This window comes from Gymnoscopelus microlampas, assembly GCF_963454915.1.
Source record: "Gymnoscopelus microlampas genome assembly, chromosome: 12".
Lineage (NCBI taxonomy): Eukaryota > Metazoa > Chordata > Actinopteri > Myctophiformes > Myctophidae > Gymnoscopelus > Gymnoscopelus microlampas.
Genome location: NC_139949.1, coordinates 10,982,861 through 11,001,073, shown reverse-complemented (window position 1 = coordinate 11,001,073; position 18,213 = coordinate 10,982,861). Strand labels below are relative to the sequence as shown.

The 18,213-nt window shown below is 45.6% G+C and overlaps 1 protein-coding gene across 5 annotated transcripts in view; it reads right to left on the bottom strand.

Annotated features, from left to right (window-relative positions):
- Window positions 1–18,213, bottom strand: part of cux1a (cut-like homeobox 1a) — a 263,240-nt gene that overhangs the window by 108,588 nt on the left and 136,439 nt on the right. For all 5 annotated transcript variants that reach the window (XM_084075026.1, XM_084075025.1, XM_084075027.1 and 2 more), the window contains exon 4: window positions 1,624–1,702. In XM_084075026.1, coding sequence (XP_083931152.1) covers window positions 1,624–1,702 — 79 coding nt within the window. The remainder of the gene's footprint in view (window positions 1–1,623; window positions 1,703–18,213) is intronic.

Genomic DNA, 18,213 nt, shown 5'->3' with positions numbered 1-18,213 from the left:
ACGTTCGCCAAAAATAGATGAATCTACAAGCTCGAGGGTTTTGAGCTTGTAGATCGGCTATTCTTTTGGTGATGTAGGGCCTATCAGTGGTTCTCAAAGTGGGGTCGGGGGTCCCCAGCAAAATGTGTTAACTTAATACAGCATCGCAATCATTTTAACCACTTTATCCATTTATGTTGGCTATTCAAAAATAGCAGATATCGTTGCTGTAGCAGAAACCAGCTAACTCCAGTTTGACGCTTTTGTATTCTTTTTCCCATAAATCAGGGCCATTGAACACCCTTTACGTCTGTGTGTTGGTAAAAAAAACAATTGAACCAATGAAAAGCATTAAAAAGCGCTTCTGACAAAACCAGCTAACTCCATTGGATCCTCAAACTTTCTGCGAAACCAGCTAACTCCACCGGAGTTAGCTGGTTTTGCTGACTCCAGGCTCCACCCCCTTTTGACCTCCAACCTCATTGTGAGCTTGGAGGTCCATTCAGCTGTTCTTATCAATGATGAACAAAACCTCCTAACTCCACTTTTTTTATTTCCTGAAAAATGAACATTTTGGAGTTAGCTGGTTCCTGCCGGACAGCAGAGATATACCAGCTCAATGCGAGCTTGTACATCTGCTATGTTTGAATATTTTTTTAAAACTCTTGAAAATGTTTGAAAGATTTTGAATAATCTTTGCATTTTTAAAATACATATCAATTTGGGGGTCCTTGGCACAAAAACAAATTTGAGAACTGCCTCCCTACGACTGGGTAGGCTATTCAGACAGGGTCCTACAGTATATGACTGGGTATTTAGACAGGGGTCCTACAGTATATAACTGGGTATTCAGCAGTTAACCATGGCCCCCCAGCATGCTCATCAGACGCTGCAACAAGCCGGCTAATTGCTCCATCGCTAATTAATGCACGCCCCAATTCAACCCAACTGTCTTCATCAGACAGCTGGTGCTGTTACGCAATCATAGGATCCCATTAAAACCATTGGTCCACAGAGACAGGGAGAGTTGGGTGTGGGGGGGGGGGGGTTACAAGATATGCCGAACTTCCGTCTTGAAAAAAAATCCCGCGCCGGATATAGCAGATCAACAAGCTACCCCCCAAAAACATCTTACAACATTCTAGAAAGACAACACCCTTATTCTAATTTATATCTTGGCTACAGATGTTGTTTCCACCATGCAAAGCAGGTGGAAATTGCCTCTAACCATGGTATAATATGATATAATATCACAGCCTTTAGTGTGTTAATACTTTTATAACACAGATTGCCAGGGATTTGCAACAAGATTCTCCCATAACTTTAACCAAAAAACAGATGTTGCTAACCCAGACCTAGCATAGCATGGGGTTATCATCATCAAAGGGAAAACTTCAATGCGTTCCAGTGGGAAGTTCCAGTTCGACCGTGTTATTAATACAGCATTGTGTTAATTAGCGCGCGCGCACGCGCGCACGCGCGCACGCACGCACGCACGCACGCACGCACGCACGCACGCACACACACACACACACACACACACACACACACACACACACACACACACACACACACACACACACACACACACACACACACACACACACACACACACACACACACACACACACACACAGTCCTCACCTGGGGCATCAATTAATCTCTTGTAGACATTAAGGAAGGCAGTCTCTGATTCTTTACTTCTTTTACTGACGGCGTCGATCTGGAAGAACAGAAGAACACACACACACACACAGTGAGAGAGGAACGCAAGAAACCTGTGAACAATACACTTATACTAATTCATACATGGGTCTTCTACTGCCGTACTGGGAGCTGACCAGTACACAGTCTACTACTGTTGACCACTGGGAGCTGACCAGTACACAGTCTACTACTGTTGGTCACTGGGAGCTGACCAGTACAACATCAACAACAGAGGCTGCTCTTTTTTTTACCTCTTACGCCTCTTTGCCAAAAATACCCGATCTACAAGCTCACAACGCCTCGCAGCGCGAGGCGTTGTGAGCTTGTAGATCTGCTATTTTTGGCTAAAGTTCTCCTCAGAAAATGGATGCCAGGTTTCAAGTGGTTAAGGTAAAAAAATAATCATATCACACAAAGATTTGGCGGAACCCCTGTAGTAACTCTGAGGACCCCCTAGGGGTCCCGGACCCCTAGGGGGGTTGAAGACCCCTGGTATACAGCATAAAGGCGACATCCCAAACTGGGCCGACAGTCACATTGTGACGACATGTAACAATCAAACTGTAGGCGTCATTAGAAAGCAGCATTGGAGAGAATGATACTCTTTCCTCAAAAACATTAATAACAATATTTTGCATCACAATGACTGGGCAATAACACAATATTTCAGCGATATCGCAATAACAAAAAAAAAATCCAAAGCTCACAACGCGTCGCTTTGCAACGTGTTGTGAGCTTGTAGATCGGCTATTTTCAAATTGCCAAAGTAAATAGGTCTGAAGTGGTTTCGTAATAATAATCAAGTAACTAGTAACTAAACTTTTCAAATAATTGTGTGGAGTGGAGTAAAAGTACAATATTTCCATTTGAGATGTAGTGGAGTAGAAGAAAAAATATTGGAAATTGGAATGTATTCCATTAAAGTAAAAATACCTCAAAATTGAGTACAAGTACTTAGTTACTTTACACACTCATATTCATTATAAGAATCATTGGTGCCAGTTTTGCTAAATCCTTTTTCAGGATTGTTACAGTGTCTATCTTATCTGTGGCTCAAATTAGCCACAGATTCTCTTCTCACATCTATTCCAGACTTGTTTTCACAGAGTAGCCATATACTTCACTCATCAAATAGAAACGCTTTAGCGACTTTAAAGCAATTTCCTGTGTTTAACGCGGGGCAGCGCTGTGTTTTAAGTCTGATCTGCACCTCACAGAGAGAGAGAGAGAGAGAGAGAGAGAGGGGTGGGGAGAGAGACAGCACACATGGAGAGGGAGGGGGTCAAATTCAGGTCAGGGATTTACTCCTCTGTGAACTCTCTGGGACCCCGGCATGCATGGCACTGAACCAGAGAGAGAGAGAGAGAGAGAGACTAAGAAAGAGAGAGAGAGAGAGGGATTAAAGAGAGACAGAGAGAGACTAAGAAAGAGACAAAGAGAGAGAGAGAGAGAGAGAGAGAGAGAGAGAGAGAGAAGAGAGAGAGACAGAAAGAAAGAAAGAAAGAAAGGGACAGAATAAGAGAGACACAGAGAGAGGTTTGGAGTTTTGTTAACAACTTAAGCCCTACAGTATAGATGTCATTGTATGACAAGTACAGTAGTGAACATGGCCGACACATTGTGAGCTTGTAGATCCGCAATTTTCGAACATATTTGAAATGACTGGTATGCCTTCGTTTCGAGCTTTCAGATCTGCTACTTTTGATGCTTTTGTATGTGTCTCTGTAGTTTGATCAAACAGGGCGTTCATTTACGAAAAAACACAATAAGTTGAATATGGAGATAAGAGGTTTCTGCCCGACAGCAACACTATCTCGTGTGCCATCATGCCAGGTTTGACTCAGGCTCTCCTCTGCATGAAATGCATCCATTCGCAGAAATAATGTAATCCAATAGGCCTGGTGCAAAGTGCCCAGCTGTGTTTGTGTACAGTATGGGCACTGTATGTATGTACGTATGCATTTTGCTGGCTAAACAGCAGAGTGTTTCACCGTGGCAGGTTTATATGAACCCAACAATGTACGCACACACGCACACACACACACACACACACACACACACAGACACAGACACAGACACACACACACACACACACACACACACACACACACACACACACACACACACACACACACACACACACAACCACACGACCACAAATACATCCACAGGCCAACACACAAACACGCAAATCAGTGCATGCGTGACAATGCTTACGCACGAGCAGCTGTACTCCCAAATCCTACCCCCCTCCCCCCTCCCACATCCCACACACACACACACACACACACAAAGGACACACACGTTCCTCTAGTGCAGCTAAAAAGCAAGGGCCATCTGGTCATCACCTCCTGTCGAACAAATAATTGTACGTGCATGGCAGATTCATAACACAGGAATGTGTAGGATGATAATAAAAAAACAAAAAATAAAGAACATAGCATTTCAGCATGGCTGCACAGCAAAAATCCCAAGTGTTCGTTAAACTCGGAAAGTGTTAAAAAAAAATGGACCCAGTTAAATTGACACAGTACAGTAGGCCTAATGATCTTACTGTTTAAAAGAAACAGTTGCGTGCTCTGCACACCAACCAGCCAACCGTAGCACTGCTAGTGAACTTAAACCAGTCAGCGCCATAACTGGGTCATCCATGACTACACAGGAGAGGAGAGGAGAGGAGAGGAGAGGAGTTTTGTTAAGAGCCTAAGTCTTATATACTTCATTGTGCGACAGATACCGAAAATATCATAATTTATTTAGTTATTTCCTCTATTTTAGACAAATTCCATTTTTCTCCTCAGAAAAGAGAAGAGAAGGGAGGTGGGGAGAGGAGAGGAGAGGAGAGGAGAGGGTGGGGTAACATAGCAACTGCACTACAACTCTTGTAAAGCCTGGTTTTATGCTTAATTTATGTCAGCCGCCAAAAACAGCTGATCTACAAGCTCTTACAACGCCTCGCATTCCACAAAGAATAAATCGTGCTTTATACTCCGTCGAATGACTATGTCATCATCAGCCGTTTCGCTCCAGCTGAAAAACATGTCATTTCTGACGTGCGTCACAGCCGTTCGACTACGTATAAAAAGAGCTGTTACCCACTGCCAGACCAAACACACACACACACACACACACATCTACTTCCCACATTCTCCGTGACCCAATGCGGTGTTTTCCCTCTGAAAACGTCAGGCCGAATGACCAAACAAAAACATTTCACGTCTTTTTTAACGCAACCGCCGAGGAGAAGAAAGAGAAAAAATAATGTAGCATTTATTAGTGTGTGTTTACACTTGTTCTAACCCCTCTTTTAAAAGCTGGGGAAAACCCAACAGAACCTATAAAACGAGAAGCTTTAGGGCAGGCCTGGGTCTTGCCCAAAAAGTCCTGTTCGAGGGTTTTCGTTTTTGATTTATAAACGCAGACAGGACCATTTTGCAGTGGCGGGCGACGGGCCAGAGCAGCGTCAGCCACTGTGTGGCTCCAACCAGAGAGAGAGAGAGAGAGAGAGGAGGGGGGGGATTAAACATTTTCAGATGGGCTTCAGCCGGAAAACATCTGGATCGACTAGGTCTGGGCCAAACCCACCCCCATCGTCTCGCTCCCCCCTCTCTCTCTGTCTCTCTCACTCTCTGTCTCTCATCTTTTTTTGCTTTTCTCACACACACACACACACACACACACGCGCGTGCGTGAGACTACACGCTCACAGCTGTTCACATTCCCAGACTGCCAAGTACAGAGAGAGAACGAGCGAGAGAGAGAGAGAGAGAGACAGAGAGAGAAAGAGGGAGAGAGAGAGAGAGAGAGAGGGATAGAGAGAGAGAGAGAGAGAGAGAGGGAGGCAGGCTAGACATATTGTCAACAATCCCTTTTTCTAACAGTGGCCATTAGAAATCATTTCAGCTCTGCTCCCACAGTACAGCCCACTTTGCTTCGCTGCCACTCGGGTTTGGAGGCGGTGTAGTGGAACTGCCTTACGTCAGCTGGGCCTTTCAGACCTGCTCATGTCATGTCCATGGGGCGGTGTTGCCAGACTTTGCGAGAGAAATAAGCAACCATGTCTATGAATACAAGCCCAAAAGAAGCGAGTGCATAGGCAACATGAGCACTTCAAACCTATATGCATTGGCTATTTGAAAATAGGCAATCTACAAGCTCGCAACGCGTTGCGAGCTTGTAGATCGGTTATTTTCATTAAAAATGTGAAATATTTTTTAAATATTTTAACAACACAAATCTAGTGCGGGGGTCCCTGGTACAAATTATAATTTCAGATGGGGGTCCTTGGACAAATAACACATTAATTTGTGGGTCACACACCGACAGGTGGAGCATCCTGCTCATCAGGAGCAGGTAGGGGTTCAGTGTCTTGCTCAATGACACTTCAAGGGAACTGAACTCCTCATTTGGCAGGGGACCCTGTGGAGACCCCTCGAGGTCCTAATGGGGGTCTCCTGGAGACAACTTTGAATACCACCACACCAGAGCACGCACACACACACACACACACACACACACACACACACGCGCGCGCATACACACGCACACACGCACGACTACTTCCCACATCCTCTGTGAGCCAGCTTTGTGAATGGGCTGACTCACACAACCAGAGACTTCTTCTAAAATACTTCCTCAATATAATAAGGTTAATAATAAGCTTTGTCTGTTTGTCTATGTTTAGTCTACTGTCTGAACCCGTGCTCTTCAGTGTGTGTGTGTGTGTGTGTGTGTGTGTGTGTGTGTGTGTGTGTGTGTGTGTGTGTGTGTGTGTGTGTGTGTGTGTGTGTGGACTGTGCGCGCACGCTTGTGTTACTACACTTGTGAGGACCGAATGTCCCCACAAGTAAAGTCAAATTTGAGAAATATACATAGTGAGGACCATTTTCCTGAGAAATGGTTGTTTTATGGTTTACAAAAGATTTTTAGAGATATGTTTACAATTAGAAAAAGATTGAGGGTGGGGTTAGGGTTAGACATTTAGAGGTTAGGTTTAGGGGTTGGGGTTGGAGTTATTGACTGATTTGCACACCTGGTGTCGCGCAACCGCAAAATAGTCGATCTACAAGATACCATTTCTGATGTCCTCACAAGTATAGTAACACAAACTGCATGTTTCTGCGCATGCTTGTGTACAGTACGTGCGTGTGCGTGTGTGTGTGTGTGTGTGTGTGTGTGTGTGTGTGTGTGTGTGTGTGTGTGTGTGTGTGTGTGTGTGTATACGTGCGTGCGTGAGTTGCATGCTTTCTTTTTGGGCTGGATAGCAGGGGATTAGTGGCTTTAGAAGGTTTTATTTCAAATATTTCACTCGATGTCTCGCTATGGGAGAGCGCCCTCCGGCGTGATCACACAGAAGTACACCTTCATAAACTTCCAGACAATCCTATTGGCTGGACTGACCTTCCTCTGACTGGAGGTCCCGCCCTCCTCCTATATCAGTCAGTGGATGGGTCATTTTCCCTAATTCAGTTTCTCTTCTCGTTCGCGATCGAGGAAGCACCTTCTCAGTCCACCTTATGAAGTCAGTACGGCGAAAGTCTCAACAGGACAGGATAATATCCCGGACCGCGAGACGCTACTGATGGTAGGTGTTGACTTTCTTTACAAAACCTGTGATAATATCGCAAGTTGCCCTGCTAGGAACTTAATACGTTCCATAGCCAAGCTTATTAAGCTAAAAAGAAAGCATAGTCTGCTTACATAGTAATCGTGATTCGAAGGACAAGTTTAATACACTCTCCCTAGTCTCACCCTGATTACTAGCCACAGCTAGCCCTGAGCTAGCTGTAAAGAACAACACGCCAGTATAATATACTCGGCCCCAGTGTTTGTTTCTTTCAAGCCTAGCAGCAGGTTGCCAGAGGGAGAGCCCTGAGCTCTCCTCAGCCCCACAGACTGCTAGCCACAGTTAGCCACGAGCTAGCTAGGGAAAAACAAACATGTGAGCATAGTCCGCTCAACCCCTGTGTTTTCGTTTTTCCCTCCTCCCTGTTCTGTTCCCTAAAGCTTAAAACGCTTAACGTGAACGTGGCCTCCACAACTCTGAGGAGCAGGACCGGGTCCAAGAGCCCCGGTCCCGCAGAAAAGAGTGTAGGACGCCACCGGGTAGTAGTATCATAATACTACCGGCTAGCGTAGCATGTCGTCACCGAGAGCTTAACAAGCTCCCACTAGCGACACTTCTTGCAGGCTACCATGCTAACACAGGGTAAACACGACACCTTAACATCGTGTTTTTCTCCGGGGTGACTTCTCACCCACAAGCTAACACCGAGTAAAAACACCAGCGTCGTCCGCTCTTAGTGTGCTTTCTCCGGGTCAGCTCTGCACGCCACCAGCTAGCGCCATAAGACACCAGCTAGTTTTTAGCATGTTGTCACCAGTGAGCTTAATAAACTCCCACTAACAACACGTCTGGCAAGCTATAGCAAACACGACAGCGTCCCTGCTTTACATCGTGGTTTTTCTCCGAGGTGTTTCTTAGCCAAGAGCTAAAACACTGAACAAACACACCAGCGTTTACACTCTTAAATGTGTCTTTTCTCTGACCAGCTTAATACGCTGCCAGCTAGCTTAGTGCGTTGCCATCGGTGAAGCTTAAAACAAGCTCCTACCAGCAACACGTTACACACTGCGTGCTAACACAGAGTAAACACGACAGCATAACCTGCTTCACATCGTGTTTTCTCCCAGAAGGGGTTTTAGCCACAAACTAAACACCGGGCAAACACCAGCGTAGTACGCTCCTACTGTATTCCTGAGACAGTCCTGTACGCCGCCAGCTAGCATAATATGCTACCGGCTTGCTTAGCACGTTGCCATCGGTGAGCTTAAAGCTCCCACTAGCAACACGTTTTGCACACGACGTGCTATCACTGAGTAAAACATGACAGCATCACTGCTTCACATCGTGTTTTCGTCTCTAAAGTGGCCTCGTAGCCACGAGCTAAAACCGAGCAAACACACTAGCGTTAAACGCTCCTAGTGTTTCTCTTTCAGCTCTGCAAGCCACCAGCTAGCATCATAAACTACCAGCTGGGCAGGCTACAGTTAGCTACACGCTAAAACCGACATCGTGTTGTTTCTCTGGGACAATAAAAGCTTAGAAAGTTTTTCTCCCATACACGACTCCCCTGTTTACAGACCTTGCCACAAACAAGCTCCACGCGTGTTGTGAACAATGACCGCTGCAGTCCAGCAACGAAGGGACCCCTGTCCCTCGAAAGAGTGCGGGGTCTGCGGGAATAGAATGTCGGGTCACGACGAACACAACTCATGTGTTATTTGCCTGGGACCAACCCACGCAGCCCGAGGGCCGTGTGAGGAAGGTCCGTTCCGCATAAGTATGTGGACTAACCGAACCTAGGTTCGTCAGAAAAGCGGGCCAAACATTTCCAGTCCCTTCTACACCAAGTTAGGAAGAGGACATGGACGAGGCCCAAAAGTTACTCCGGGGTACAGATTATGTCCCCTATAACCAGGTCATTGAGCAGGCGACTGGCCAATAAAACGAGCCTCTCCCCACGACTCATACTCGACCTCGAGTTGCCAGCGGCGTAGCCTATAGCCACGAGCCGCGGCCAGTATGAGAGAACGGTTTTAATGCCTACTCCTGTTGGCAACCAGCACTGGGACAACAGTTGACGTGTCCTGGGCTGAGCCCTACTCTTCCGCTACCCGTGGAAGAAGGGGTGGCCACACACCTCACGTCAGAAGCCACGGCTCTGACACGAGAGCCCAAATCCATTGCGAAGCACGCATCGCCTAAATGGCAGGCGTTCTCGCTTGCAGCTTACAGGCCAGGAGGAGCACCCTAGCCAGCCAGAGGCAGGCCTCGGGTAGCTACTCTACAAGAGTGAAATACAGAAAGGAGAGGGACATGGCTGGGACTATGTCAGGAGGAGACGGTGGACACCGCCTCCCCCTCTCTCTCTGGTGGTCCTGGAGTTCGGATGGCCGGGTGGGCGAGGCGAACACGCTCCGCCGCCCGATGGAAGAGAGAATAACTTTACACACTATACATTATGTGGATAATGTTGTGTGAATATAAACATGAGTTACGACTGTAACCCCGGTTCGATGATACTATGACCACGATGTCTCCTTGGCAAGACATCAGAGTGGTTATTGGAAATTGAACCCTCTCTACCTGTTTCTCCAATAAAATTCAAACCGTTACAGCCTGAATTTCAGGGGCACGGCAAAAAGAAATGAAACAGGACAAAACCAGAACATAAGGGACACACGCTCGCTACCGCAGAGGTCTCACAGACACTTCAGGGTAGCGGGGCGAATATTCGCCATGAAGAGATGGCGATTACGCCCTGTCCCCAAGGGAACGGCTCACGGTCGACTCTGTTCAACCACTATATGGCGCCATGGCACCACAATCGAGCCTAACCAGTGTTGTAGGAACCCCACTGTATGATATCGGAATGGATAAGGTGCAACGCACCACAGTAGGTGCTGCACTCTATATCCAGGGATGTATACTACAGTTCGCCTCGAGACCTCCCCAAGCTAGTGGAAGCGATCTTCTCATAAGCAGGGGACAGGCGGGCGACTTTCTACAGGAAGATAATTCTCCCTGTTAGGAAAACGAACTGTACAGGAAATACCAAGAGACCAAGCTAACAGCGGGCTCTATTCGTGCTATTCCTGGTCAAAAAGAAGGGGGGGGGGGCTGCGTCCGATACTGGACCTAAGAGCCCTCAATCAGTATCTAAAGGTGTTCAAATTCAGGATATTATCAAATCCGTTCTCTCCACATGGTGCGTCAGAGAGACTGGTTCACATCGATAGACCTAAAAGACGCCTAATTCTATGCTCCTTTTTTACCCACCACACAGAAATCTCTGTTGTTAGGGTTCTGAGGTTAAATTACGAATACACGGTGCTACCGTTTGTAACGTCCTCAGCCCCAGAGTATTTGTCGAATTCACGCAGGTTGCGATTGGCCCTCTGAGGAGAGAAGGCACTCGCATAACGTCTTACATAGAATGATGGGCTGCTACAAGCCGACTAAAAAATCAGCGGCAAGGCAGCATACTCGGAAAGTGGTGTCTCACCTACTGAAATCAAGTTTTCAGGATCAACTGCGTGTTGGTGCCTGCACAAACAGCGAATTTCATAGGCAGGACTCTGAACTCACTATTGTTCAAAGCCAGTCCGCCACTGAAAAGGATCAGTCCTTTTTGTCCTGCCTGGCACAATTTTGCACGGGCCGGAGGGTCTCCTTCAAAATGTGCATGAGAATATCAGGTATGAGGGCCTCAGCCGTATCGCTAAGACAGGCTGGGCAGTTGCGGTCGTGTGTTGGTCACAGAGAAATGTGTGTCAGCGCTGTGTCGCTGGAGGAATCTGTGATTCATCTCAGACGACTGGTCTCTGCGCCTGTCCCTGTTAGCTCCCACACTCGTGAGAGTGAGGGACCAGGGGCTGATGGTGATACTGGTGGCCCCAGAAGGGGTCACTGGGTATCAGTCAAACCTCTCCTGTACGACCGCTCATGGCTGCTTCCGTTACGCAGAAACATGCTAACGCTAGCAGGGGGCGAGTTATTTTGTCCCTGACCAGTACATCTGACTCTCTGGGCTCAGCCCATGAGGGGATGAATCTGAGTGCCGTGGGGTCACCCCAGAATGGTTTGAGACATGATGCGAGACGTCTCGCACTGTGCCGTTCCATACCAAAGTCCATTGAGTCCTTCTACAGGACCTGATGGATAGGGGCAGAGCTTTTTCCTCAATAAAGTCTGCTTGGCGGCTATCTCAGCCTGCCATATTACTTGGGGCCGAGACGGTGGGTCAGCACCGCCTGGTTTGTCGGTTCATGGAAGGGACAGAACGTCTCTTCCCGAGTCAAAAGTCCCCGGTCTCGCCCTGGGATTTGAGCCGGGTGTTGGACTCCTGTCCAACACTTTTCGAGCCTCTGTGTCAGATTGACAGAACAACTGTCAATCAAGACTATGTTACTGATGGCTTCGGTGACTACTGTAGAGCTCAGTGATCTTCATGCACTGTCAAGTACACGCTGAGTGTACGCAGTTCAAGGAAGGGGCTACAAGGGTGGTTGTCAGACCCAAACCTGGGTGTGGGTCAGAGAACCCCTTGGTACCAAGTGTCCTTGTGACCTTGGGTGCGTTGCACCCGCCTATTTTTCGCCTCTTAGGAGGATGAAAGGTTACATTGCCTTTGTCCGGTTCGGGCTTTGGAAATGTGCATTGGCAGATCTAAAGGCTTTGAGAAAGTCAGATCAGCTATTTGTGTCATGGGCTCCACGGATAGTGGGCTAGCCCATTGCATAACAGACACTTTCCCACTGGATTGTAGAGGCTATTCAGTAGCCAATTCCAGTGGTGGGATGCTGCCCCAGTAAAACGGAGGGCACATTCTACGAGGGAAATAGAGACATCATGGGCCCTCTTCGGGGGGGTCTCCATCTGAGATGTCTGCAGTGCGGCATGTTGGGTTTAGGCCTTGACATTTGCCAGGTTCTACAGTTTGGACGTAACTGCAGCCCCTGTGGCGCATACAGTACAGTCCTTAGTGTAGCCTCCAGACACGGGGATCAAGTCCCTAGGCTGGTTGCTCTGGACTTCGAGATAACAATCAGGGAGTGTACTATATCTCCCATAGCGAGACATCGAGTGAAATATTTGAAATAAAACTATAGGTTACTGACGTAACCCCGGTTTTATGATAATATAAGCGAGATGTCTCGAAAGACACCCTTCTTGTTTACGAACGAGAAGAGAAAGGTTATCTTGAATTAGGGAAAATGACCCATCCACTGACTGATATAGGAGGAGGGCGGGACCTCCAGTCAGAGGAAGGTCAGTCCAGCCAATAGGATTGTCTGGAAGTTTATGAAGGTGTACTTCTGTGTGATCACGCCGGAGGGCGCTCTCCCATAGCGAGACATCTCGCTTATATTATCATAAAACCGGGGTTACGTCAGTAACCTATAGATTTACCAGCAGAGTGCAGAGGACAGCTATAGACCTACACTTTATACTCACAGCATGCATGTGGATGTGTGTATTAACACCCCCCCCCACACACACACACACACACACACACACACACACACACACACGCTGACCTCGAAGCGCACGTGACAACCGTCCCAAAATGACACAATGAGTGTTAAGAAAAGAGGATGTTAAGTGATAGGAGAGTCTAGACTGAAACCAACACATAAACCACACTGACCACATTAACAACATCAAAGACATCACTCTCAACCGCTCCTAAAGGCACAATATATCGCTGCTGTCCGGACAGAAACCTCTTATCTCCATAGTTTCACTATTTGTGTTTTTTCGTAAATCAACAAAGGGAGCAAAAGTAGCAGATCTACAAGCTTGAAACGCGGCGCGAAGCGACGCGTTTTGAGCTTGTAGGTCTGCTATTTTTGGACATATGAGCTTCATTTCCACCCGACAGAGACAATATAAATTAGAGATTGCCTTATGGAAATAATAGAATTATAGGAATATTGTTCTTTGATTTCAGTCCAGTTGATTTATTCATGTTTGGATCATGGATTGGGGCCTTCAAGAAAAGAAAAGCTTCAATTGAACTTGAAATGTAGTCCCAGGGTTTCAGAAGGTGGCATACATCCTGTTCCAGTTCATATTCCCACAGCTTCATTTGATTGGCTCAGTGGCAGATTTTTTAACTGGAAACACATGTGAAGGCGTCACATGTGTTTCCGGTTCAAACATAATTGCTTGGGCCACTCTCCAAGTGGATCAGATTTGTATTAAATATATCATTTGATTTGTTTTTTTTGGGGGGTTGTTGTTTAGTACCCAAAAAAATAGCCAGTATAAAATAATGGTAAAAGTGGTTAAAATCTAAAATGACAGATTCTTTTTCGGTCTCAATGAGTTAAAAATCTCTAATTGTTACCGCCCAGTTTTATAACGAACTAATGCTGGGACATTGTCCTCAGTCTCTAGTAGAGCCAAATGTTCAGAGACTTGTGAGCCCTAATACCCTAATGACGAGAACACATCCTCCTCAATTTGTATAAATGGCCCTAGTTTTTAGACAGAGGGGAGGAAACACTCAAAAACCTCTTATCTCCATCATTTAAATGGACCCGTACTACAAAACGATGGGGGGAAAAAGTACCAAATAAAATCATTTTACCTACTGCTTTACACCCGTAAACTGTGATAAGTCAAAAATAAACCTGATTCTGATTCTGCTATTTGATTAAATTAATATTTTTGTGAAGTAATTGAACACTTTTTTGGTAACTTTTTTTAAAGAATGAGCTACAGCGGAACCTGCTTATTGTTGCTGACGGACAGAAACCTCTCACAGTATCGTCATAATTTAAAGTTTTTGTGTTTTTTTCGCAAATGAACGCCCTACTTGATCATACTACAGCGTCACACAAAAGCATCAAAAGTAGCAGATCTACAAGCTGGAAACGCGTTGCTTCGCGCCGCGTTTCGAGCTTGTAGATCTGCTACTTTTGCCGTTTTTGAATTTGAATCCTGAAAAGTAACAGTTTTTGGACATAATGAGGTTTCCACCCCGACAGAGACGACGAATGGAGGAAGGAGGAAACACTCTGTTTTGAATGAACAACATTTTCACTGTGTGGCCGAAACCCAAGAAAGAAGACGACAACATTTTGTCTGTTTGTTCTCTAGCTAAGAGAGAGAGAGAGAGACCACCGGGGATTGGTTTATCAAACATGAGACCACCGAAGGGAGGGGGGGGGGGGGGTTATCAAACACGAGACCACCACCGCGAGGGGTGGGGGGGGTGGTGTGGGGGGGGTTATCAAACATGCCTCCGGGTGGTGTCTCAGTGTGAGAGAGCAGCAGCGCTGTGCAGGGCGCCACGTGCTGAGCTCTGCCTCCCATTGTCTCCTCATTTCCTCACAGGAAGAGAGGAGGGGGGCTGGGGGGGGGTGAAAGAGAGCAAGAGAGAGAGAAAGAGAGGAGTCCCTAGAGCAGTGGTTCTCAAACTTCTTCATGTCAAGGCCCCCCCCCCAAATTGATATAAAATAAATCCCCAAAAATATTCAACATTTCCAAACATTCGATAAAAACAGAAAATAGAAAAAAAGGAAATAGCAAATGTACAAGCTCGCAACGCAGCATGAAGTGACGCGCTGTGAGCTTGTAGATCTGCTACAAGCTCACAGCTTGTAGCAGATCCCCCCCCACCATAAGGACCACTTTGAGAACCAATGTCCTTAGAGAGAGGGTGCGGGAGAGAAAGACTGAGCAAGAGAGGAAAAAAGAGGGGAAGAGAGAGGAAGGAAGAGACAAAAAAAGGGAGATATCGAGAGAACAGAGAGAGAGGGACCTTAACGGAATACTTAGTGGCACAAAACAGATGAGAATATGGGGATCCACATGGGAATGGCGTACGGCTCCAATGTGGATGTTGGACCATTGACTTCCCATTATAACATTTAAGTTCAATATTGGCAGTGTGCGCAAGACATTTGACGCTGATCCGTCCAGCAGTTTGCGAGATTAGACAGACAGACAGACAGACAGACAGACAGACAGACAGACAGACACTGCTCGCCTCTGAGAAGCCAACACCGTGTCGCTGCATCACAACGTGTTGTGGGCTTGTAGATCGGCTATTTTCGACTATTCGTCGAATGATAAAGACAGGGCTTAGAGTGCAATGACACTTTGGCAGAGGTTTGGGATGTGCAGTTATCTTATCATGATGTAACTTGGTGAGATGTCTTGGTCCATATTAGCTGCATTTATTAGAAATCGATAATACAAAAATAGTCTCATTGACTTACAGTGTACTGTATAGTGAAACAGCTCTCAAAGTCACTACTTTAGCACATAAACAAACGCCAATATATAACATCACAAAACCCGGTATGGCATTTATTTATTTTTTCCATAAACTACCTATTGATTTTACTATTTCAAGTTCCTATACAAATAGCTAAATCAACATGAGGTTTATATTTTGCTTTTAAAACTAAAATTGCCATACATGAGTCTTGTGATATTGGCAAGACTCATGTCTTGCCCAATCTGCTTTATGTGCGTGTGAGAGCTGTTTCACTCTACAAGGTAAGTCAATGAGGCGACTACTTTTGGATTATCAATTCATAATTAATGGCGCAACGGAGCAAGACGTCTCACCAATTGGACTAGTTACATCACGTCAAGGTAAAACATACAACCCAAACCAACCAAAGTGCAAGGCATTCATTTATGAAAAAAAACACAAAAAGTAAAAACATGGAGATAGGATGTTTCTGCCCCACAACAACGATATATATATATCTGCCCCATACATCTCCAGGTTGCTGTTCCAGTATTCCAACAGAGAGTGAAGCTCTGCCCTGCTTTATGTGCTATATAAGAAACACAGCCAAGCAGAACACATCACCTTTGTCTCCGTCTCCAGCGGACGCGGCCGAGGACGAGACCTCGGCGCAGTCAGTCACCGCTACGCCCCCGTTTCCCCCGCCGCCATTTCAATATAGTTTCCAGTCTCGTCTCGCTCAGAGGAGTTCCCCACACACTCACACCGACGTGAGAGATGCCAGCCACACCGGGCTTCATCCTCCGCTGATAACAAATCACGCACAGCCACATTCCACAGGCTGACAACACGTTGGATGAATGCGTTGGCCAAGGTCAGGGGTTATCCGAGTCTTAACGACTAACTGTAGAATTGGGGAGAAGGACGACGTCACACATGATGTATTTCAGTAGTTCTCCAACTTTTTTCAAGTCAAGGACCCCCACATTGATATGTATTTGGTTGTGGACCCCCCATCTGAAAAGATTTTGTGCCAGGGAACCCACAGATGAGAGAAAAAGAAAAAAATCTAAATAATTCAAAATCCATTATGTTTCAAAAACGTTCAAAATTAACAGATGTACAAGCTTACAGCGTGGCACAAAGTGACACTGTGTGCTTGTAGAGCTGCTATTTTTGAAGAGCCAACATACAGTATAAATGGATAACGTGGTTAAAAGGATCGGGATGTTATATTAACTACTTTTGCTGGGGACCCCCTGGAACCACCCACGAGGACCCCTGGGTCTCCGCTTGACCCACAAATATATGACTTTGTTGCTCAACATATACAGTATATATATATATATATATTTTAGCAGAAATGAAAGATAGCTCAGAATATAGTCAGGACACTGATCACTATAGAGATGCTATGCGACTCTTAAGGATGTCACAGGGCTGTTTAGTTTACACTGTTGCTTTTTAAGCTACATTTAATTGAAAATATATGTTTGTTTTTTCTACGACACATTAATCACTTTCAACGTGGTGTAACTATATAAGTATTTTTATAGCAGCATTTTAAGTTGGATCTATAGATACTCAATAAAGGGTGTTCCTCTTTTACCCCTCTCTTAGTCTCCAGTCGAACAGAGGAGTCGAATCTCAATGTCCACATCCATATTTTTGCCATCTCCAACGTGCTTACTGCATATATCACGATATGATCCTCTCTCTCTCTATATCCCCGTTTCTTCCATTTCTATTTTCTCTTCCCGTCTCGCTCCTTCACGGCTTGTAAACAATGACAAACTTGTCGCGTATCCCCCCAAGACGGAGGACAGCGCGGCGTAGCCATAGCAACCAAAACTCCTGCATTAACCCTTTTACGACCGGGATCGCATCTGTGTCAATTTCAGATTTCTTGGGATTATTCGAAAATAGCAGATCTACAAGCTCATAGCGTGGCACCGAGTGCCGCGCTATGAGTTTTTTTTTTTTTTTGAAAATGCGTGCAAATCTTTGAAAATATGTATTTTTTAAAGTAAAAAAATGTAACGAAATCTTTGCTTCTGGGGGGTCCCTGGAACAACATACTTTGAGATGGGGTCCTTGACATGAAAATGTTTGAGAACCACTGATTATAGCAAGTGTCTTAAAAAAACTGTTAGGATCTAGAAGACATTTGTTGAATCCCCAGAAGCAAAGATTTGAGTGAAAAATGTTCACTTTGAAAAAAATATATACATTTTTTTGCACAAATCTTCACGATTTTTCTAAAATAGCAGATCTACAAGCTCATAGCGCGGCACTCGGTGCCGCGCTATGAGCTTGTAGATCTGCTATTTTTTAACAGCTAAAGAAATCTAAAAATGCACACACAGATCCCGTTCCCGGTCTTAATGGGTTAACTTCCCCCCAGCCAGCCCCTGTAGTGGATCCCGCTTTAGACTGGTTCTTCTTCAACCACTTTAATACGAGGAACTAAAATTGTGTTGACAGTGAAAGTCAGGGAGCCGTAATATCAAATAACACACACACATATTCCTTCATTAAAACGTTATCCGCAATGTGCTTTTGGTGTCATGACCCCGCTGGTAGAGAAACATGAACCTACTGTAGTATGATGGAAGAAGCACTCAAATGTTTTACTTAAGTGAAAATATCAATACCCTAATCCGGTATTAAAAATGTACTTGAGCACAAGTACAAAAGTATTGGTATCAAAATGTAGCTACCTAAAGTACCAAAAGTAGAAAGTGCTCATCAT